The 22,428-nt window shown below is 45.3% G+C and overlaps 1 protein-coding gene across 1 annotated transcript in view; it reads right to left on the bottom strand.

Moving 5' to 3' along the window:
* LOC142575403 (ferric-chelate reductase 1-like) overlaps positions 1 to 11,260 on the bottom strand; it is an 85,771-nt gene extending 74,511 nt beyond the window's left edge. The window contains exon 1 of the mRNA XM_075684763.1: positions 10,714 to 11,260. Within this exon, the coding sequence (XP_075540878.1) occupies positions 10,714 to 10,948 (235 nt within the window). The 5' untranslated portion in view covers positions 10,949 to 11,260. The remainder of the gene's footprint in view (positions 1 to 10,713) is intronic.
* Between the last annotated feature and the right edge of the window lie 11,168 nt (positions 11,261 to 22,428).

Below are 22,428 nucleotides of genomic sequence, written 5' to 3'. Positions count from 1 at the left end.
CGTGAAGGTTCAATTAAAGAAATAATAAAGGGTAGAGCGTGCCCTCGTGCGCGCGTACAACGACGTAGGCCCAATTGATTGTGCCGCGCGCCGCCAGCGCTCGAATGCCGGAAGGCAAATGGGACAAGAACGCCGATTCGATTGCGATCGGCGTCTCCGACACACGCGCGCTGTCCTCGTTATGCAGACCGCGCGGGCACCGAATGCCGCCTAGCGCGGCGACCCGCTAATGGGCGAGCGTGTTGCGCGGAATTAACGCGTTGTCGCGAGGTGATCGAGCGATGGGGGGGTCCTGACGGCCGGAGGGGTAAGGGTCGACAGCTGCGAGCATGCGCCGTGGTTACGAGTGGGCTCGAACGGCGCGAGGTCGCGAAGGCGAGAAAAGCGATCAGAGAGAGAGAGAGAAAAAAGCACAGTCTGAGGGAAACGAGTGAGGCATATTTCAGTTGGCACTGCCATATCTTATTACGAGAATAAGTAATTACAGCTGGGCGAAACTGCAGTGCCTGCGAGAGAGAGAGAGAGAGTGAACGCAAGGAGAGGAAAGGCAAGGAGGTCTACCAGGCGAGTGCACGGTTTGCTACCCTACACCGGGGGTAAGGGAAATGGGGAATAGAAACGGGAGAAGAGGGAGATATTTACCACTTCTTGCACGCAGGGGGATGCGCAGGACGGCTATAAACGGTCACTCGGAACGAATGCATCCGGCATGCACTTCAAGAACAGCACTACAAAGGCTTGAATAGTTTTTTCCGCCAGCGAGTATGTGAGAAAGTACCCGAAATCATGTGGAGAACGATACCTCGTATATACTTGAACGGTAAGTATATTCTTCAAGTATTGAGGGGTGCAAGAAGAGCAGCAGCTAAGGCTTTCAATACCTTCACAATGCAGTAGCGTAAAACGGTCACTTCTACGTCACAGTGTCAAGCGAAGGCGTCTTGGCACTGTAATGTAGAAGTGGCCGCTTCTTGTTTTCCCGTGGCTTGTTGTTCAATTGCCCATTTTGTGCTGTGAGTAATGTATATTTATGCCCATTTTTCATATGGATTCTCGTGTTTGAAAACCATAAAGTAAATATCCCTGACCAAGAATCGCAAGAAGCCAGAGATATCACAAAAGAATTTCAATGGCCGCTTGACTAACCTGTGCTGGAGAAAAGTGGTATAGAAGATAAACGACTAAAAGGAGGAAAGAAGAAACTATGCGAAACTATCTGGGCGTTGCCTCTTGGGCTACTTGGTTTGCTAGTTGTACGTCTCTGTGTGTGTGACTGTGTGTCACTTTGACAGACTGTGTGTGACAGCACTGTTTTCAGTATGCGAGCTAACCGAGAAGCCCAAAGCCAATGCCTTGTGACATGCACTTTCGCCGTGCGAACAGCCTGCTCTGTGCAGTCTCGAATGGACACATTGTCGCCGGGTTTATATACATCTCGCGGAAGGTAGGTATGTGAGAAACACGTTGCTCGCAATAGTTGTCGCCCTGCCGTCCTCTCGCAATTTATCAACTCTACTTAGTTGCGCCACATTGACGACATTCTGCTGCAAAAACAAACAAACCCGCTGCAATTTCCCACGCACCACCGTGCAGCGTTATCCTTATCGTTCTAGCTTTCTTTTTTTTTCTTCCGCCATCGCAGGCAGAGCGCGTTGACAGCAGGACGCTTTCCGTTTCTCATTGGGCCTTCCTCCTCGTTTCTCGCGGCTGCGAATCCGTCTTCCTTCCAGTTGGGACGGCGAAATGTGTTCTCCATGCGGCACGCTTTCCGCGCCGCCGCCGCCACATGGCGTCTCACGCGTCAAGCGAAAGGCACGCGCAAATGAGCCGCCGCCGCTGCATGCATGCCCGCGGCCGCGCGCACGATTTTCCGTCACGGCCAAAGAGACAACAGCGCCGAGGTGCGCCGGGCACGCCAAGCGTTGCGCGGAATGGGAGCAGTGCGAGGCCGGGTGCTCCGCGCATGCACAGGAATTACGCGAAGGGATCGCTTCGTTCCAGACGCACAGCGCGCCTGCATAGAGCACGCCTCGCAAACGCGACGGACAGAGGCGCGTACACGAGGAACCCGCGACAGCAGCGCACGCGGCGCGATGCGCCGGTCGTGTACGCGCAGCGACGTCCGCTATTCGCGAAGCGAGGGCGCAAGAAACGAAAACGCGCCGAGGGGAACGACAACTGCGGCCCCCAGCCAAGCCGACAGACGACGTTTCCATCGGGTGTATGTATGCCGTCGTCGCGTCCTGTCGTCTGGGACGCTTGACGGCCCAACGCGCCTCGCGGGTTTGACATTGAGATAGGATTCGTTTGTGCGTTACGGCTTGTTTGTTTTGCCGTCTGGTCACCTGTTTGGGAGCGCCGCGAAGCCGCGCGAGACAAAGATTATTCCCGATGCATGCAAGCGCCAACGAAGTGAGCGTGCTTTATCCTAAAGGTATCCCAAGAGATCTCTCCCCTCTCCCAGGCATTACGTTCACGTTTCTACACAGGAAAAGGTTACAAACGAAATAGACGCAAGCCAGCAAATAAGCTAGCGAGACATATCGAGATATATATATATATATATATATATATATATATATATATATATATATATATATATATATATATATATATATATATATATATTCTATGCATATATACACCGCAGGCAGTCCTGCTAAACAGACTCGCGGTCCCTTTTCCCTCCGCGGCTGTTAGCACCCGCAGAAAAAAGGTGACCGTCAGCGCTGCAGCATGCAGAAACCACGCACGCAAGCGACCCATCTTTCCCTCGTATCAGACCGACTACGCGCTCGATCTGTCCGGCTTTTCCTTGCAGAGTTTCCTCGCGGACAACCCTCTCTCCGAACGGGCCGCAGTTGCAGGCGGCGCACCGATTTCAAGCACTGGTAGCGAAATTCTTCAGCCTCAACGAGCAAGCGATGACACAAGGAGACTCCGTGCCACGCTTTGTGGACGCAATGCGCACAGGTTCGACGGGGTCCGAGATTCGGACTCGTCGAGTTTTGTAGCTAGACCGCCGCTATGTGCACCATTGCATCGCGATCGTGTTTTAATCTTACTTTCGAAAGGAGCCCATTGAAATGCGCAACCCGTCTCGGCTGGTGGCAAATTACATATCGGTCTTATCAGTCGCCTCGAGCGAGCTCCGCGCGAATCGATACGCGGCAGGGCTGTTATGCGTATTGCTGCGACCGGCATCCGCAGGCGGTGATAAGGCGTATATGTGTCGCATGCCATGGCATTCGAGCGAATTTCAGCAAATGCGAGCTGGCCGCTCGCTACCGTTTCATTTGACACCTTTGCTCACTGAGGCGGCGTGCGTGGCTGTTGCGGAAGTGGCGGGCGTTGCATGGAAGCAGCGAATACGTCCGCAGCCATGTCTGGGAAGTGGACGTTGACGGCGAATGAATTATCTGCTTCACGACCACATTATAGCCGGCAGGAAGCACAGCCATGGGCAAAGCATCTGCGATCTTAGTGTAGTACGCGTATTGCGGGCTATATAGCAAACTTACAACAGGCGGTTAGGGAGGAGTTTGCGAAGCATGTCTGGAATGATTAAAGGCAGGTAACGCTAAGCTCCAGGAATATATAAGCGCAAAATTACTGTTATACACTGCACGTAAGGGCAAAGGCCTCATGGTCATTTTTTTTTTTCGGCTCCCAAATGCCACCTCATCTGATGAGATACTTAAGCGACTATCGCCACGATATTAATTGCGGGGTTGGTACGCTTGGTTACGGTTAATGTTCAAAGCACATGTCATCGCCATAATCTTATTATACACATTCTACGCACTTTAGCGCGACTATTTTTAAGACCCCTTTACAGCCACGTCACACCAATTTAAGAGAACTCATAATTACACTGCCAACACATCACCAAGGACATGGCGCTCTTTGGCCATACCTGGCCCTTGCGCCATTAAACATCAATCATCATTCAATGGTTACGCCGCGGTATTAAAATCAACGAGCCAGAAAACTACTTTTAGGGTGGATATAGAAACGTGTCCGTCTTGCTATTTGACCCGACATTAAATTTCACGCCAATATTTACCAGCGTTGTACGCAATGTATCGCACTTCACGGTAAATCTGCACATGGTCGTTATTTTTAAGAATGGGCGCGCAACGTTCTGCACCACTAGCGCTTTGACGTCTAGAACTGTGCAGCGGTATGGCCGTAAAACATGCGCGCAGAGTATGACGTGCCGGGTTTTCTTTTTTTCTTTTTTCTTCTTTTTTTTTTACGTGTACACTGAACAATCTGCGCTGTGGCTTCATCCGCAGATTATATCACTGCCTGAAGCACCGTGTGAAGGGCGTATCAAGAAGTGTGGTGGCCGGTCCATATAATTTAATATCTTGTGTAGTCGTGTCTCTCGTGTTAAGGCCAATAATGGAGACGATCCATGTGTACCAGCACACCGGCACATTAACTGGTTGGTCCCCGCCAACCACCGGATGCAGGTGACGCCCGCTACCTGCCTGATACCAGGATGCGCACTGCAATATACCAGATGGTATACTCTGTTCCCACCTGTGGTAGGAATTGATTTTTATACGTCTGAGCTGTACTACTAGCACCTTACAGTATTTGCGTCGACGAATGGATTGTCGACGCACAGAAAGCGTATTAGCGCCCGAGTTTTGAAAGCCGTTTTGTTCTTATGCGAAACAGCAGAACGTTTCTTAGGTAAGCACCGACTAATCAAGACAACGAACGAGCTGAGGGCTACCGTGCCGGCCATGATAAAAATATATTTTCAATAATAATATCGTCGTGATTACTCAGTGCCATGAACAAGTGCTGCGACATTTATTGTCTGCGTAGCCGCTTTCCTGTGACAAGTGACGACGCTATCGAGGCATCTATTTTGACGACCACTCACAAGATAGCTGGTGCAGGAGCGGTTATAGCTCAATATCCGCAAAGCAAAAAAGAAAGAAAGAGAAAAAAAAAGTGGTTTCCGAAGGTGTATTTCCTTCAAGTAATGGGACATACGTTCTTAACGTTATGACCACATAATCTATACTGTGTGGCCAGTAGCCCGCCTTATATGCGAGAATTCTTTCTCTTCTAGCTACTTTCTCTATTTTTTTCCCTCCGAGTTTTGGTGGGGCAGCCATATGCTAAACGAATTAAACTATGGCATTGCGTACATTCTCCATGGGGGATTGCCATCACTGTTAGGATGTGAAATGCTTACAAGCACCACAGCAGGCGAAGCGTCGGGCTTCTTAACAAAACTTCTTAACTGTCGTCGTCAGCAGGCTGTGATCATATCAATAGTAAACTACTAAAAAACACATCAACGACTTCGGCTCAGATACTACAATTGATCTTTACCCAGTCTTTAGAATCCGAGGAAGTTCCGGATGATTGGAAAATTGCCCAAATCATCCCAGTCTTTAAATCCGGTGACCGCAAATTAGCCTCTAATTACCGTCCTATTTCCCTAACCAGTGTGCCATCAAAATTACTCGAACACATTATATCCACAAACCTAATGACACATCTTGAATCTATCAACTTTTTTTATCCGCACCAGCATGGTTTTAGGAAACACCTTTCATGTGAAACCCAGCTTGCAGAGTTCATACACGATTTGCTCGAATCCATGGATGCCAACCTCCAAATAGATGCTATATTCCTCGATTACTCCAAAGCATTTGATCGGGTCCCACACAATCATTTACTACAAAAACTTTCATCACTAGGAATACCCGTCAACCTAATCCGATGGATCGAAAGTTTTCTTTCAGGGCGCAAGCAGTTCACTTCCACAAATGATAGCCACTCTCCTCTTTCCAATGTAACATCGGGAGTCCCTCAGGGCGCTGGCCTGTCACCACTACTATTCCTAATTTACATTAATGACCTCCCTTGCAATATAAAATCGGAATTACGGCTTTTTGCCGATGATTGCGTCATATACAGAGTGATTAGGGCAACCAGCGATTCATCTTTTCTTCAGTCCGATCTTGACACTGTCTCCTCTTGGTGCGATAAATCCCTCCTCTCCTTAAACATTAACAAATGCAAATCCATGTCTTTCACCAGAAAACGCACCGTGAATCTGCACCAATACAGTATTGGCTCATTTTCCATAGATTCCGCATTATCCTACAGATATCTTGGCCTCCATCTAACACCATCGCTATCATGGGTAACCCACGTTCAAAACATCTGCGCTGCAGCCTCTCGCACACTCGGATACCTGCGCCGTAACTTGAAGGCCGCATCCCCCGACATAAAAAAACTAGCATATATAACATTCATTCGCCCAAAACTAGAATATGCCTCATCCATTTGGCACCCATCACAAGCGTACCTCGCCGCTGACCTTGAAGCCGTGCAGAATCGCGCCGTCCGATTTATATCATCATGCTATTCAAGAAAAACCAGTATTACCGCGCTGAAACACTCCCTGGCCATCCCATCACTCGAGTCACGCCGCATTATATCTCGCCTCTGTCTTCTTCATCATTTCTACTATCACCCACGCACGAGACACGAAAAGCTGCAACCCCCGCACAGGACGTCCAGCCGCCTAAGCCATGACCATAGCATCGCACGCATCAACTGTCGCACCCTAGCTCTAAAGTCATCATTCTTTCCGGACGCGATAGCACTATGGAATGGCCTGCCAAATACCATCGCATCATGCACTAACCGCACATCATTCCGGGATAAACTAAATGACCATTTTTCGTGAGGGCAAAAGGTTCCTATCATATTAGATTCGGCACTCTGAACCGTTGATTATCTTTATTTTTACTTGTTTTCCGTGTGATGCCTTTTTCATTGTATTTTTCTCGTGTATTAATTGAGTGCTTCATATATACATCTATATATTTTTTTTTCTCGTGTTTAATTCCCGTGAAATTTACTTTGCATTGTATACGCGTGACAAGAACATTTAACTGTTACATACTCTTTATTTGTTATAGTTATCTTTTGTCAATTTATTCTTTCTCTTTGACCTTGATTTTGCTCCCCCCTTATGTAATGCCTTCGGGCCTTTAAGGGAAAAATAAATGAAATAAATGAAAATGAAAAGGGTTCGAGTACGTCTGAGCCGCTTGGTTTACATTCGGAAAGCTCTAGACAATTTCATCGATGAAGTCCTCCACGGAGGAAAGTTATAAGGTTGCCAGGGTGCGACTCTTGCGCAAGATAATAACTTGCATTCTCCCGCTCGTCTACATTCTTACGTTGCGCGCCCAGTAAAAGGCAAAAGTTTTCAAAAGTGTTTCTTTTTTTTTCTACGGTGGGCACCTTTTAAGAAGCGAAATCTTCGCGACCTGCAGGTAGCATTGCTGCCCGTGCTTTCAAATAACAAGACCACGAAGCGGTGATGACAGGTGTTCCTCGCCGGCCCCTATAGGCGAACGACCCACGATACGCCTACAGTTGGTATGCCTACGACGAGCTTCTGAAACCCCATCCACGCCTCTTGCCTAGACAGAAGAATCTATAGCAGCAAATATTTAGGTATGAAACAGGTTCTGCGGAAAGAAGCGTTCTCGAAAGCTACTTCGCCCACAGGTGGCCTGTTATTTCGATCAGCTTTTGCTGGTTTGACGAAGCCTGTTTCCGCACGTTTTTAGAAGCGTGTCTGTGCAACCACGAGGAGGCCCTTGGATCAATCATTGACACTATAGATTGAATGGCGAGGAAGCCCGTGCAGTTGTAACTGGTATTTACCTGTAACAAAACCAACAATGAAATGCCACGTATTTACGTAACAAAGACTTTCATACTGAATACACTTTCCTTCTATTCTTGAGAGCATAACATCTTGGCCCCATTCAATATATATATATATATATATATATATATATATATATATATATATATATATATATATATATATATATATATATATATATATATATACTTCTTGCAAGTGAAAGCAAATATTCTTGTCACGAGCCGTTCTATTTTGCACACGCAAGCCATTCACAGAAAATATAATGAACGTATAGTGTATAGTCTCTAAAGTATACCATGCCACCGGACTCGCAACATTGCAATAACGCTTCCAGGTTGCTCACATAAATGCGTGCAAAAAATAACGCATTCACAAATTTTTAATGCCTTTCGGCAGTGTGATGTTTTCGGCGACACGCTCGCTCCATTGTTCATAACGAAGTGGGTACAGTTACTCCCACATTTGCGAGCAACCCTCCTGGCGACCACCCGCGCGTTACCATCATCGGCCACGGGAGAAAGGGCGCCAAATTATGCCCTTCCGCGTTTTTCGCTCGCATAATCAAATCCTTCATACGTCTGCACCTATAGTACGAACCCATTGGCTCGAAATGAAATACCGTGCAGTCCAGAGCAGTAGTGCCATAAAAGTGTGCGCATGTTAACAATGCCATCGTAGCACGGCAATATGAACAGTGTTGCCGCACAACGCTATCGCTCAACCGTTACCGCCAGCCGTAACAGAGTTTCCTGCAATATGTACAGGAAGCAACTCTCGCGCTCTAGTGTCTTCGGGAACTGCAACTATACGGCGATTCAGCTCGCATGGGTTTTTTTCCCGTTCCCACGAATTCGCTTCATCTTTATGCGTCTGGCTTCGAACAGCTTTGTGACTCTGCAAATTGAGCATGTTCAACGGCATGACTCCTTGTCTTGCTGCGTTTAGAAAACCACACGACAGCTCGAAATTTAGACAGATAAGGGGTAGTAAACAAACCCAGAGGGACGTCAGAAGCAACAAGCACGGAGATTAAACAAATCCAAGCACTAACCATCCTACTAGTTTAACGATCGTGGCGGCAGAGTTCCCTCTGGTAATTTTTTCTAGGAAGCTCCACATCCCACCAGCACTCAAGTGCCCCCTGTAAGCTTCGAGCACGCTGGCCCGGCTTCGCCCGCGCGTGAACCTTACTTACATTGCCTTACCTACAACACGCAAAAACTGGTCGAGGCGGTAGCGGTGCCCTAAACCTGTCCACAATTTCCTCTTCACGCTGTCTCGTTTGCCGCGCGAAACACTCACCGTGCGGCTTGCGGCGTCGAGCGATCACGAAACCGATCAGAGTCCGTATTCAGAAAGTAATGCTTATGCTGGGGAAACTGTTCGTAAGAACAGGTACCAGCCAATGGCGATGTTGAATGTATTAGTGACCGCGGCTTTACGAACAGCACTTACTAACGAAAAGCTTTGCGAATTCGTCCAATCTTAAAATTTCATTTCTCTACAGATGAAACTGAGCTTTCCGACACATTTGTAGGTGATGGAGTTAGTTGGCACTATAAAACGTGCGCAAACATGAAAAGCTCTACTACTGAAGAACAAAAGGAACAAAGAAAGTTATACGGCAATGCATTTTGAAGCTTTGTTGCCCCTAAAAAAAATAACAACACGAGGATGGTTATTATTGTCAATAAAACGGGCAGAAAACCTACATATTTGCGGTTGTCTCTCGCAGCAGTAGGATACCACACCGAAGAGCGCTCGTCGCAGTAAGAAAGAGTAACTTTTGGCGCTGCAGTTACGATGGTTCATTTTTGGTCAGTCTGTTGGTTTAATGCTGCAAGGTAACAGGAGACCTGAAGCGCTGAGAGGATAACGGCTAAAATTTTTAATTAGCTGGTTGCTCACCACTAGGATGGTTGCAGCTATACGCCGGGGCTATAATTGTATACGAAAAGCTGTGAAGAATGTATTGTGTACCGTGAATACCTTTGACAGCGACAAGCGTATGTAGTTAAAGCAAGTATAAAAAACGAGGTATATATGTCTTACATTCAATAAAGCGGCAATCAACTCAGGGTATGGAGGGAAAATGTTCATTCAAGTTCACATAGTACGGTGCACATCACGCAACATTCCCTAAATATCTTATGGAGACGAGAGTTTATTCTTGGCCTCGAGTGTTATTAACATAGAGCTAGGAATTGCGGCGCTGATAAAATGACCAAGACAAGCACGACGGGACAGGGGCATAGAGAGGACCATGTCCCGTCTTTGTCGTTTCATTTTTTGTCAGATCCGCTGAATGATGAAAATGCATTTGACGAAGTAGGCTGAGCTGGCCTTCTAATAAAAAAAAAAAAAGAGTTTAGCCTCGGGGGGAAATGTAGAAAACGTTGAATCTGGGTGAAATAGAGTAATGAAAACAGCGTCACCATGGACGTCAACACTAAATCCATGAGTTGATGACAACCGGCACAGAAATTATGACCGAAGCTTCTCCGAACCGCGTAGACGTTATTGGTCCGATATTGGCCAATTTTCTTGCCAATATTGGTCCAAAGCGGTCCTACGCAGATATGTACAGAGGCAATCCGCTGAGTCAGACTCGCTTTTCCGACTCCCTAGTCTATTTCACTCGTGCTTATAACTTTCCGAAGTTCAGAACAAGCCTTTCACCTACTTTTCACAGACATTGTGACAGGAGGCTCAGCAAATCATTGGCAGATAAGAAAACCAGCCTTTCTGATGTCATTGTTGAATCGAGTTGCCTTCACCAGAAAGTTTAAATACAACAATGCAAATATGTATTGAAACAAAAAGTAAAATAAGAAAGAAAAAAAAAAGCATCGGTGGCTGTACAGCCTTTCGAAGCTGTGGCACCACCGACCAAACGTGTCGTCTGGTCAACGGGACAAAAGCTAGGTGACAAAAGCAACGCACTTTCAGCGTTGCGCGGCCAGTATCACCGACGCAACGGTTCTCACCCTGGATGCCATCGACGTTCTGGTAGGAGAAACGGTTGGCAGAAGCCACGAACGTGTAGGGAGATTCGTGCGCCGGCTTGGGCGCCGTGTAGACGTGCCGGGGCAGCATCGAGTCGCAAGACTCGGCAGGACCACCCTGCGGGAAAGCCTCGGCGCTCCACTGCGACAGCACCGTCGCCAGGAGCAGGGCCAGGGGCGCGCAGGCCAGCGACGTGCAGACACCGCGGTTCTTCATCGCTGTTATGGTATACAACCGTGCGGAACGGAGAACGATTGACGCCGAGGATGCCGACGGTCGCAGGTAAAAAATCCGAGGGTGCCCGGGTGGCCTTTTCGTTTTTTTTCAGTCAGTTCTCCGCAGCTTCGGAGATCGCGGCACTCGCTCACAGGCTTTCGCAGAAAGACGCGCCAAATCCTGCTGCTGCTCGCGACGATGGTTCGTTCCTGGACTGCTCGGGATGCTGGCCGTCCCGCGCTGGCCGGGCTGACGGAAGAAAGGGCAAGGGGAGAACCGAATCCACACACTCACGCACTCCTCTCTCGGTCATACTCTCCGTTTTTTCCTCTCTGAAAGTGAGCCTCCCCGTTGGGCCCCGTCTGGCTACTGCCCTCTCCCGCTCCACCTTCTTCCGTCACTTCTGGAGCAACGCTGGTTTCCCTTTTCAAACGCGGTGGCGGCTTTCGCCGCTGCGTAAACCCCTCGCACTGCCTCTCCCTTTTCGTGCGCTCTCTCGCTCGGCTAGGCCCGCTTTCCCTCGCTGCACTACACGGCCGGCTACGGCGGCGTGCCGCTGGCGGCGGTGCTCGCACGGTGGTCACCTCTCGTCGCCGGCGGCGTGCGGGGCACACGCCCTTGCGAAGAAAGTCCCGGCCGTCGGCGATGCCCTCCAGGGCCGGCCACCGCTTTGGAGAAACTAGTTTCTGGTTCTCTTTTTCGTTCCTGTTCTGCACCGGCAGCCGTAAAGAACTGCATCCACCGATTCTTAAAGGACACCATACGTGGAACCGGAGAGGAAATGTCCCGAGCAAGCAACGAGTCGGGCCTTGCCAAGAACGGCAGAGGACGTCAGACAAGAAAAATAAAGTGAAGCAAAGAAGCAAAAAAGATAAATCAAAATTTAGGCTTGTCCTGCAAGGACAGGGGCGCTGGGTGATCGAGTGCTGGGGTGGCTTTGTGTTGACTGCGGTATCTGTCGGTGCGACGGTCAGCGTAGGCCTTCTGGATAGCGCTGCAGTCCGTCTGCAGTTCTCTTACTCTGAAGAAAACTATTATTATTGTTAATTATTATTAATTATTTTATTATTTACAATATTGTAAATAATAAAATAAAAACTTAACTCGTAGATGAAGAAATATGTGCCACAAGGACGGGGGAGACAGCAGAATTGTCCATGGCGCCCGCTTGCGAAATTGCTGTATCGCTACAGTGCGTTAATTTTACCTCGGTTCATCTAACTTTAATCCCTGAATAACTTATAGTTTAACAAAATAACAAAACAGTCACCAGTTAAGATTTGCAACAACATGAAAATGGATCGCACATTTAATCATGCGAGCAGATTAACAGGTGACCAAGTTCCACTTAATTCTTTTGTTTTCTAGCGTGCTACTCAGCAGCTTTCATACATTCTACAGGGTGAATCACGTAACGTTGGCTAAGCTTAAAGAAATATGCGAATGCCACGTAGCTGGACAGAACCAAGGTAATGTTGTTTGCCGTCTCTTGGAGATACTCAGAATATTTTTTTTCGTTCATCTAATTGGATAATTATTCTTCATTACTTAATCAACTTTTGAAATGTTATAGATATATTAAAAGTGTCAATGAGACAATCGTAGAGAGACATGAAAAACTCCCGCTACAGTATTTTGTGTTCCCCAGAACGTGCTAAATAAAAGTGTCTTGCCGAGCCTGAAAGAAGCCAACGAATGCACCCAAAGTGGCTCGAGCGGCCAGTCGTGCGGCAATTTTTCGCGCATTTGCGGGCTTCTTTCACTCTCGGAAAAACTTTTATGCAGCGCGTATACGGAGTAACAGAAAGCTGTGTCGGTAGTTTTTCATGTCTCTCTGCAATTTTCTCATTGACACTTTTAATCTAATTATAATATTTGGGAAGTTCATTTATTAATTAGGACTAATTATGTAATTAGGTAGAAAGAAAGTCATCTGACTATCTCCAAGCGATGGCAAACAACATTACCTTGGTTGTCTCCGGCTACGTGGCATTCGCATATTTTAAAACTCTGGCTAAAGTTGCCTGGTACACCCTGTATAAGGCCAAAGTAACGTGTGAGCGCTCTGCATCAAAAGTACCCGTTTTCTTTAATATTTCCTTTAATTGAACACTATCAAGTTAATTTAGAATAACAGCAGCCGCACATGGTGTACTTTTTGAAACGGCGAGCAGCCAATAATGAGTTGTTCCAATAAATCAGTCATACATCCGGTTCACTGATGCGCGTAGTACTCGCACAACCTCTACCCGTAGCACAACTTCTACCATGGAGTGCTCGCACAACCGCACGCAACCTCTACCTGGAAGTAATGGTAGGGGTGCAGGAATTGGTGGCGGACTAGAAGGTTCCATGTGCGTCTTTTTTTTTTTCGCTTCTCTCCTCTCCATTATTCTTCTTTTTTTTTTCATTATCCATACGACTGCGGTGTCTCAAGTGCCGTGCTCAGAAATACCTTTAGGTAATGGTGCATGGATGAGCATAGCCTATCGGGTCAGTCGTCTAAACCCCAGTGAGTGGCGTTATGATGATGCGTTACCCGACTATAATTAGTCCAGGAAACAACCAAATCGTTCGGTTGTTCCGGCCCCGCGGGCCTGACGTAGACTTTGGACGCCAAATGTACATGTTCTTCACGTGCGTTGCACAATTCGAAAAAGGTCATCGATGGCGATTTAAAAGGAAATGATTGGCTCAGTCCAATAACCAGCGTCATTTAGTATGAGGCTGGGTCAGGGTACCATAGATTTGAGTGATTGACATTGTCGAAAGTTCCGGCGATCGAAGTCTACGAATAATGCGTCAGCCCACTGCCCTGAGTGAATAGCACAGAGTTGAGGTCGTTGTTACACTGACGAAAGCTTCTGAAGTGCTTTGAGATTACTGGCACTCTCATAGTTTGCATGCTTGAGAGGTTAATGGCATGGCTCTGTAAATTTATCAAGAATTATTTCTCAGGAGTTTTGATTGTATAGTTTAATAAGGTTTACATGACAAATGTAGAGTGTAAGTTGGAAATAATTTTTTTTTCGAAAGCAACAATTACATGTTGGCTCGTCCAAATAGTATGGTGACGGAGATAGGTGTCACTAGTGTCATATAAGTTAGAGGCGGACATTTTAGCATCTAAATGTCAGGTCGATCTTGAGGCACGACAACATGTCAGCTCGGCCATAAACTGTGGCGCGCGTGTTACATAATTAGGAAAATTTTGTCTTATAGTAACCAGACATAGTCGTTGAATGCAATAATGAAAGCGTCTAAGTGGCTACATTATTTATTTATTTATTTATTTATTTATTTATTTATTTATTTATTTATTTATTTGTACTGGAAACCTACACAGCACATGCTGAATTACAGTAGGGGCGTTAATAATACAAACTAAATGTAAAAAAAATAAGGTCGAAGCAAATAAGGTCGAAGCAAATAAGGTCAGTGCATACTCACTGACCTGGAGAGGCAAAGCAGAAGAGTGGGTCTAAAAATTAATCTGCAGAAAACTAAAGTAATGCTTAACAGTCTCGGAAGAGAACAGCAATTTACAATAGGCAGCGAGGCACTGGAAGTCGTAAGGGAATACATCTACTTAGGGCAGGTAGTGCGGCGGATCCGGATCATGAGACGGAAATAATCAGAAGAATAAGAATGGGCTGGGGTGCGTTTGGCAGGCATTCTCAGATCATGAACAGCAGGTTGCCATTATCCCTCAAGAGAAAAGTATATAATAGCTGTGTCTTACCAGTACTCACCTACGGGGCAGAAACCTGGAGGCTTACGAAAAGGGTTCTACTCAAATTGAGGACGACACAACGAGCTATGGAAAGAAGAATGATAGGTGTAACGTTAAGGGATAAGAAAAGAGCAGATTGGGTGAGGGAACAAACGCGAGTTAATGACATCTTAGTTGAAATCAAGAAAAAGAAATGGGCATGGGCAGGACATGTAATGAGGAGGGAAGATAACCGATGGTCATTAAGGGTTACGGACTGGATCCCAAGGCAAGGGAAGCGTAGCAGGGGGCGGCAGAAAGTTAGGTGGGCGGATGAGATTAAGAAGTTTGCAGGCATGGCATGGCCACAATTAGTACATGACCGGGGTTGTTGGAGAAGTATGGGAGAGGCCTTTGCTCTGCAGTGGGCGTAACCAGGCTGATGATGATGATGAAGATGAAATGCATCAACAAAAGGAAAACACGACAACACGACACTCAAGGGTAAAAACAGGGCGCATAGTACAGCAGGGTAACAAAATACTACAGGGCAGCAGTCAAATGAATGCAGGGTGACAGGTTCCCACCATATTATCAATGTCGTATAAGAAGTTAGGCATTTTGAATAGTTGTTGCGCACAGTTACAAACGAAAACAAAAAAATGTCATTATCTGCCGAGACATCAACATAAACATTACCGACCCTAATAATCAGTCATGTTTGGATTATCTAGGGTGTTTTCTTAGCTACGGCCTTGCTTCTTTAATCGCCCCTCCAACTAGATGCGACACGGCAGGATTTAATACGTTGATTGATCACACTTTAACAGACTTCACCGCGGATAATACAGCAGGAGTCATTGAGCACAACCTAACAGATCACTACCCTATATTCCTGACTTTGGGGGAAAAATTTTTAAATCTACTAAAAACAGAGAGAAAGTATATTTGACTCTAAAAAGCTTATTTCTATGATATAATCAACTAATTGGACCGCAGTACTACATGAATCCTGTGGTTAGAAGTCTTATCAGTTGTTTTTGGCTGAAGTTACGCACTGCATTCATGCATGCGCGACTACATTTACCATAAATTGTTCTTTTTCATTTCTCCTAGAAAACTTTGGTTCACGAGGGCGCTACTTCGATGTACCGATGGCTCCACAAAACGGTTATTTGTGAGTCATTTAACTGTGAACTTAAAGCTCGTTTCAAGAAACATTCCAACACACTTGCAGCCGCACTTAATTGTGCCAAACGAGATTACTTTCAGAACAATATTTTGAATAATGGCAGTAATACGAGGCATAACTGCCAGGTTATCAACAAATGTTGAAATAACAAGTGTCATGACTATCTAACAAAAATAAAAAAAGTGAGACACGAACATATTGCCATCCAACTGATATGGCGAATGCCTTTAGTGAGTATTTTAGTAGTACTTGCGATTATCAAGCAGATACCCCATTAGCGACATTGCCTCGCCATCTTCATTCTTTCTACTAGCGAAGTTTTCTACTACTACTACTACTACTACTACTATTCTACTAGGGAAGTTTTTCATGTTATATCTTCGCTAAGGTTCACTGGATCTGGCCCTAGACTCTATTCACCCATCTCGTATCAAGTTAGTTTGTAATGAACTATCTCCTATCATAGCAGATATTGTTAATAAAATGTGTAAAGGAGGCGTATTTCCCAATTCTCTAAAATTTGTTAGAATAACACCCGTTGATAAAAAGGCGATCGTGCACTTCTCAGTAACTACATACCTATTGGCATTCTTTCATTTTTCTTCTAAAATAATTGAACGACTTGTTCATCCGCGTTTGCCTCCTACCTAGCAAAATTTAATCTACTATCATCTAAACAGTACGGCTTTCGTCCAGGTTATTCAACCGAGCTTGCGCTTCTAACCTTCACCGATAAAATCGAGAAGGCAATCGAACAAGGCATGCTGGTTGCAAGTGTATTTATAGATTGAACAAAAGCTTTTGACACCATTAATCACCAAATCCATAAACATAAACTTGAATCTTACGGCATAACTGGCCCGCCACTTCAGTTTATCTCTAGCTATCTAATCAATCCCACTCAAGTTGTTCAGATTGACGGCAAACTCTCATCTGCTATGAACATAAGATAATGTGTTCGTCAGGGCTCGATCCTTGGCACGCAGCTTTTTCTAGTATTTATTAACAAGCTAGTTAATGTTTTCACCACTACCAAGTGTATCTTATATGCAGATAACATGGCTGCATTTACTTACGCTAATAATGTCGACGAGTTACAGCGAAAAGGTAACGCTGAGCTACATAACTTCCTGGTGCCGAAAGAACATGTTGACCATCAATCTGCTAAAAACAGTTTTTACGGTTTTTCATTCCTTCTCGACACTAATTTCAACATCTATATCTGTATGTCTTTACCCCTTAACACCAATGTCTGATAGCACAGTTTCTTGGCGTAGTTTTAGACAGACACCTGAAATTGAATCTTCATGCGTAATCGCATGTCCATAAGATTTCTTTTGGAATACGCGCCATAATCAAAACCCGCTCATATTTTCAGCTGCATATTATTCATTCCTTTTATCACGCACGCATTCACAGCCATTTATTTTATTACGTATCAGCCCGGGGCAACACACTCTTCACACACCTCAGCCAACTTCAACGCCTGCAAAATCAGGCGCTTCGTCTCATTACTTTCAGCCATCTCTTATCCAATGCAACACCACTTTATTGTAGTTTAAACATTCATAACTCATCTTGAGCTCTTTCAGTTTAAGTTATCTATCGTGATATACAAGCTATTCAGTAAAATTGCGCAAATAAGTGGCGTTGTAGTTGACATTATTGTAAATACTAGCATTACTAAGTTATCTGAACTCAATAAACGTCCTTTAGCTAAAGTGCGCAGAAACTATGGTTAAGCTCACCACTACATTTGCGGGAATCAAACTGTGGAATTCTATTCTATATACCATCATCGCCCACAGAGCATGCATTCAAGAACCAAGTTAAGAAACATTTTACGCAACAATTCTCTTCATCCTAACAACGGACTTTTGTGATTGTAATATTAATCATTGACGTAGCAATAATACTACTTGTTATGTTCCTACCATTTTATTGTATTGTTAATTGATATTGCTTGTTTATTCCAGAAGTTTTCGTTGCCATTAGTGTGTTACTAAACAGCTTTGTATTTTCTTGTTTTTCGCACTGTTCTTTACTTTTTCAAATTATTTCTAATGTTACCGTAACCACTGCTTGATGTATATCTCGTGTTCTCCATGTTGTTAATGTATGGGAGTCCCCCTGACAGTTTCTAGCTTTGGGGCTGCCTGTGCAGTACAAATTTTGTACGCACATTTCAATATAAAACCGACATCGTTGATGAATCAGCTTGAAAATTAAAACATACTGTCTCATCAGATAGCTCATTCCATTCGAGAACTGTGTTGGGAAAAAACGAATACTTGAGAACGTTATTGCCACAGTTATATTCTCTCACTTTTTTACTGCTGCCTTTTTGCTTCCATATGTAATGCAGAGGTAAAAAAACTTACATTTATCGATACCTGTGCAATCCTTGTAAGCGTAAAAAAATGAAAAAGAAAATCAGAGTCTTGTTCAGAAAAATGTATAGAGTTTGACAAGGCAATATTTAGCACCAAAAGCTGTGTGGATTACTTGAATTAAACTGGAAGCGGAAATAGTTCGCTGCAGTCTTTCTTTCGGAAAGTTTTTGCTTTGGGCTCTATAATGTAAGGCTATTCCATTCGGTGTGTATGCCATTTTTACTATTAGCCCTACACTATTTGTGAAACATTTTTGGGTCACGCCCACTTCCCCTACATTTCACGCGATGTCACGAAAATAGCGATAAATCCCGATCTGATATGATGTCTGCGCAGTGATTATGCATGGTTAGGCCAAAGAAAAGAAAATATTTGCGATTCTGCGCCTTCTTTGCTATTAGACCTACGCTATTGGTTAATTTTTTTTAGCCTGCGCCCACTCCGTCTGTCTCTCATCCGACATCAAAAAACAACGAAAACTGACACGTTAAATTGACGTGTACGCACTAAAAATTCACCGACGATTACGAACGCCTAATGCGAATTTTGGGCGCGGCTCTATACGTGCTTTAATTTCGTGATATATTGGCTGGCGCTGACAATCTGTCTTGTGCGCCCCATTACAAACGGAGCGCAGTGTGGCCCGACTGCCTCGCTAATCGGTAGATCGCGAGAGGCAGCGCGTGGATGACGTGTGGGCGCAATGCACAGCAGTCGTCGCAGGCACACCTCCGCTCAAGCAGCACTTTGTTTCCACATATGGCATCGGTGGACGCGCTCACCACATGCCATCGGTGAACAGACGACGGCGCGCTACTCTGACGCCGACTCGTAGCGGTCTTCGCCGTAGAGCCTCTCTTGCGCGGCACTGCGCTTGTCTTCTCACGCTTTCGCCATACCCTCCTTCTGCGCTTTCCGCCTCATTGTTCTGCTGCAGCCACCTCCTCCGCTTTCCTCCTCGTGCTTTCTTCGCTATCGCCGTCTTTCTTCCCCCGCAGCGCTGAACGTTCGCTCTTTTACCCTTCGCTGTGATCATTCGCTCTGTTACGCCAAGAAACGACGACGCTCAACGTAGAAACGGGCGCCTAAGAGCTGCGCTCTAAAATGCATTAATACGCCGTACGAAAGTGACATCCTTCCGGAATAGCAAGAACACCTCACCGTAGGAGAAATAATAGGAGATGGCTGTGCCCGCAAATTGGCTATGACACTGACTAATCGGAGCAGCCCGGGAGGATAGATTTCTTAGCAAATAAAAAAAATCATCAGCCCTTCCATTCTGTGAAGTAGGACAAGCAGCGGTAGGTATTATTGTTGTTATCATTATATTATTATTATTATTATTATTATTATTATTATTATTATTATTATTATTATTATTATTATTATTATTATTATTATTATTGAAGGACACACACAGCGGATACATCTTTTGGCTGTGTAGGGATTTATTCTCATTCTTTTATGAAGTAGTGACGTGTGCAAGTACCGCCGCATGGAAGACGGGAATTCCACAATATTTACAACTTCCCTGTGAACTACATAATAAAGAAAACTAGATGAAACTCAGCGTGATGTTAGAGGCGTTTTAGCAGCTAATTGTCATATAAATTGTTTCGGGATTGTTTCGACAAAACAGGAGTTAGAAGCGTTTTCTGTAACCATACTCCTTCCGTAGATGGCCATGTACTGACAGCAGGCGGGAGTTCTATGTTTACAACTTCACTGTGAACTAACTAATTAAGACCAGGAAATGAAACTCGACATAGTGATAGTCGTTTTTAGCGGCCAATTTCAGTGTAATTTGTTCCAAGATACCTACATTAGATTAAGAGCTAAAGAGCATTCGCAAGAAACTGGAGTGGAAAATTTTTTTGTGTCGACGCGACGAATAGATGGACGGACATCGACCACCACCGGAGGGTAAATATATATACAGCTTGGCTGTAAAAAATTTGCGCGGCAATATAACGTTGTGGAGTCCTTTGAGCGCGTACGAAACATTGCTCGGCTAACTCTTCTTCGTTGAGGATTCGTTTTTGTGACATTTTTAACCTTCCGTTGCACGCCACCGCAATTTTCGGCCAGCCACCGCAAGTTAAGCAAGGGGAAGCGGACCAGTCGCCGACGCCGGCGCCCCTCTCTCTCATCCGATTATCTACTATTACTGCGCAAGCTAGGCCCCACCGAAACCTTCTCCATTTATGCACGCTCCTTTCGTCTCTTGTCAGCCAAACAGAAAAGAAAATTTTGTCGAGATAGTCAGTGCTACTCGCTGCTAAGGACAACAAAGTGACCTCTTACAAATTAGGAGGGCGTTTGAATGGACTCTTCAAAAAACGCTACGGATAACCGCCTGATGCTTGCATCGGCGGTTACGTAAATCTAACGTCAGGAGACTGGAATAAAATAACAGTGGATTAGTTTTACGCTATATATAGGGAATATGATCTATTGTTGAGTAGCCAGGATTCCGTAAAGGCTACTCAACAATAGATCATATTCACACTATCAATCAGGTGATAGAGAAATGTGCGGAATATAACCAACCCTTATATATAGCTTTCATTGATTACGAGAAAGCGTTTGATTCTGTCGAAACCTCAGCAGTCATAGAGGCATTACGGAATCAGGGTGTAGACGAGCCGTATGTAAAAATACTGAAAGATATCTATAGCGGCTCCACAGCCACCGTAGTCCTCCATAAAGCAAGCAACAAACTCCCAATAAAGAAAGGCGTCAGGCAGGGAGATACGATATCTCCAATGCTATTTACAGCGTGTTTACAGGAGGTATTCAGAGACCTGGATTGGGAATAATTGGGGATAAAAGTTAATGGAGAATACCTTAGTAACTTGCGATTCGCTGATGATATTGCCTTGCTTAGTAAGCCAGGGGACCAATTGCAATGCATGCTCACTGACCTGGAAAGGCAAAGCAGAAGGGTGGGTCTAAAAATTAATCTGCAGAAAACTAAAGTAATGCTTAACAGTCTCGGAAGAGAACAGCAATTTACAATAGGCAGCGAGGCACTGGAAGTCGTAAGGGAATACATCTACTTAGGGCAGGTAGTGACGGCGGATCCGGATCATGAGACAGAAATAATCAGAAGATTAAGAATGGGCTGGGGTGCGTTTGGCAGGCATTCTCAGATCATTAACAGCAGGTTGCCATTATCCCTCAAGAGAAAAGTATATAATAGCTGTGTCTTACCAGTACTCACCTACGGGGCAGAAACCTGGAGGCTTACGAAAAGGGTTCTACTCAAATTCAGGACGACGCAACGAGCTATGGAAAGAAGAATGATAGGTGTAACGTTAAGGGATAAGAAAAGAGCAGATTGGGTGAGGGAACAAACGCGAGTTAATGACATCTTAGTAGAAATCAAGAAAAAGAAATGGGCATGGGCAGGACATGTAATGAGGAGGGAAGATAACCGATGGTCATTAAGGGTTGCGGTCTGGATCCCAAGGGAAGGGAAGCGTAGCAGGGGGCGGCAGAAAGTTAGGTGGGCGGATGAGATTAAGAAGTTTGCAGGCATGGCATGGCCACAATTAGTACATGACCGGGGTTGTTGGAGAAGTATGGGAGAGGCCTTTGCCCTGCAGTGGGCGTAACCAGCCTGATGATGATGATGATGATGATGATGCTGATGATGATGATAGGGTCCTTGATTAGGTTAAACTGAGCCCTCTGGAGGATCGATCCTCTGGAGGGCTCAAGTCAAATAGGTGAGATCTCACCTATTTGACTTGTGCACTGTAATCTGACAAGACAACGCCGAATTAAGATACTGCATTTTGCTGATCAACAGGGAAATTTGACTATCTTTAAATGCGTGACTATGCATACCCAACAAGGAAACCTGGCCGTCCGTTTCGTGAGACTAATCGCTGTAAAAAATTTAAAAGAAAATAACAAATGCGAAAGGAAAAACCTTGGTGGTGGTGAGTTTCGAACTTATGTCCCTGCGCTCAGAAGCCGAATGTCGTACCCACTGGGTTAAATAACCCACGCTTGCAGAAGGTGAATATATCTGAACCACATGATTGTGTTGTACTCCTTCAGGCGTACGGTTCAACTCACGGACTCGCCTATGTGCTCTGAATGTGACGTCCCTGAAGACCTGCAACATGTTCTGTGCGACTGCTACCGCTACGCTACAGGGAGTCTCTGAAGGTGT

Source organism: Dermacentor variabilis, chromosome 1 (genome assembly GCF_050947875.1).
Source record: "Dermacentor variabilis isolate Ectoservices chromosome 1, ASM5094787v1, whole genome shotgun sequence".
NCBI classification, from domain to species: domain Eukaryota; kingdom Metazoa; phylum Arthropoda; class Arachnida; order Ixodida; family Ixodidae; genus Dermacentor; species Dermacentor variabilis.
Note: the sequence above shows the minus strand (reverse complement) of the source record. Positions and strands in the feature narration are given on the sequence as shown.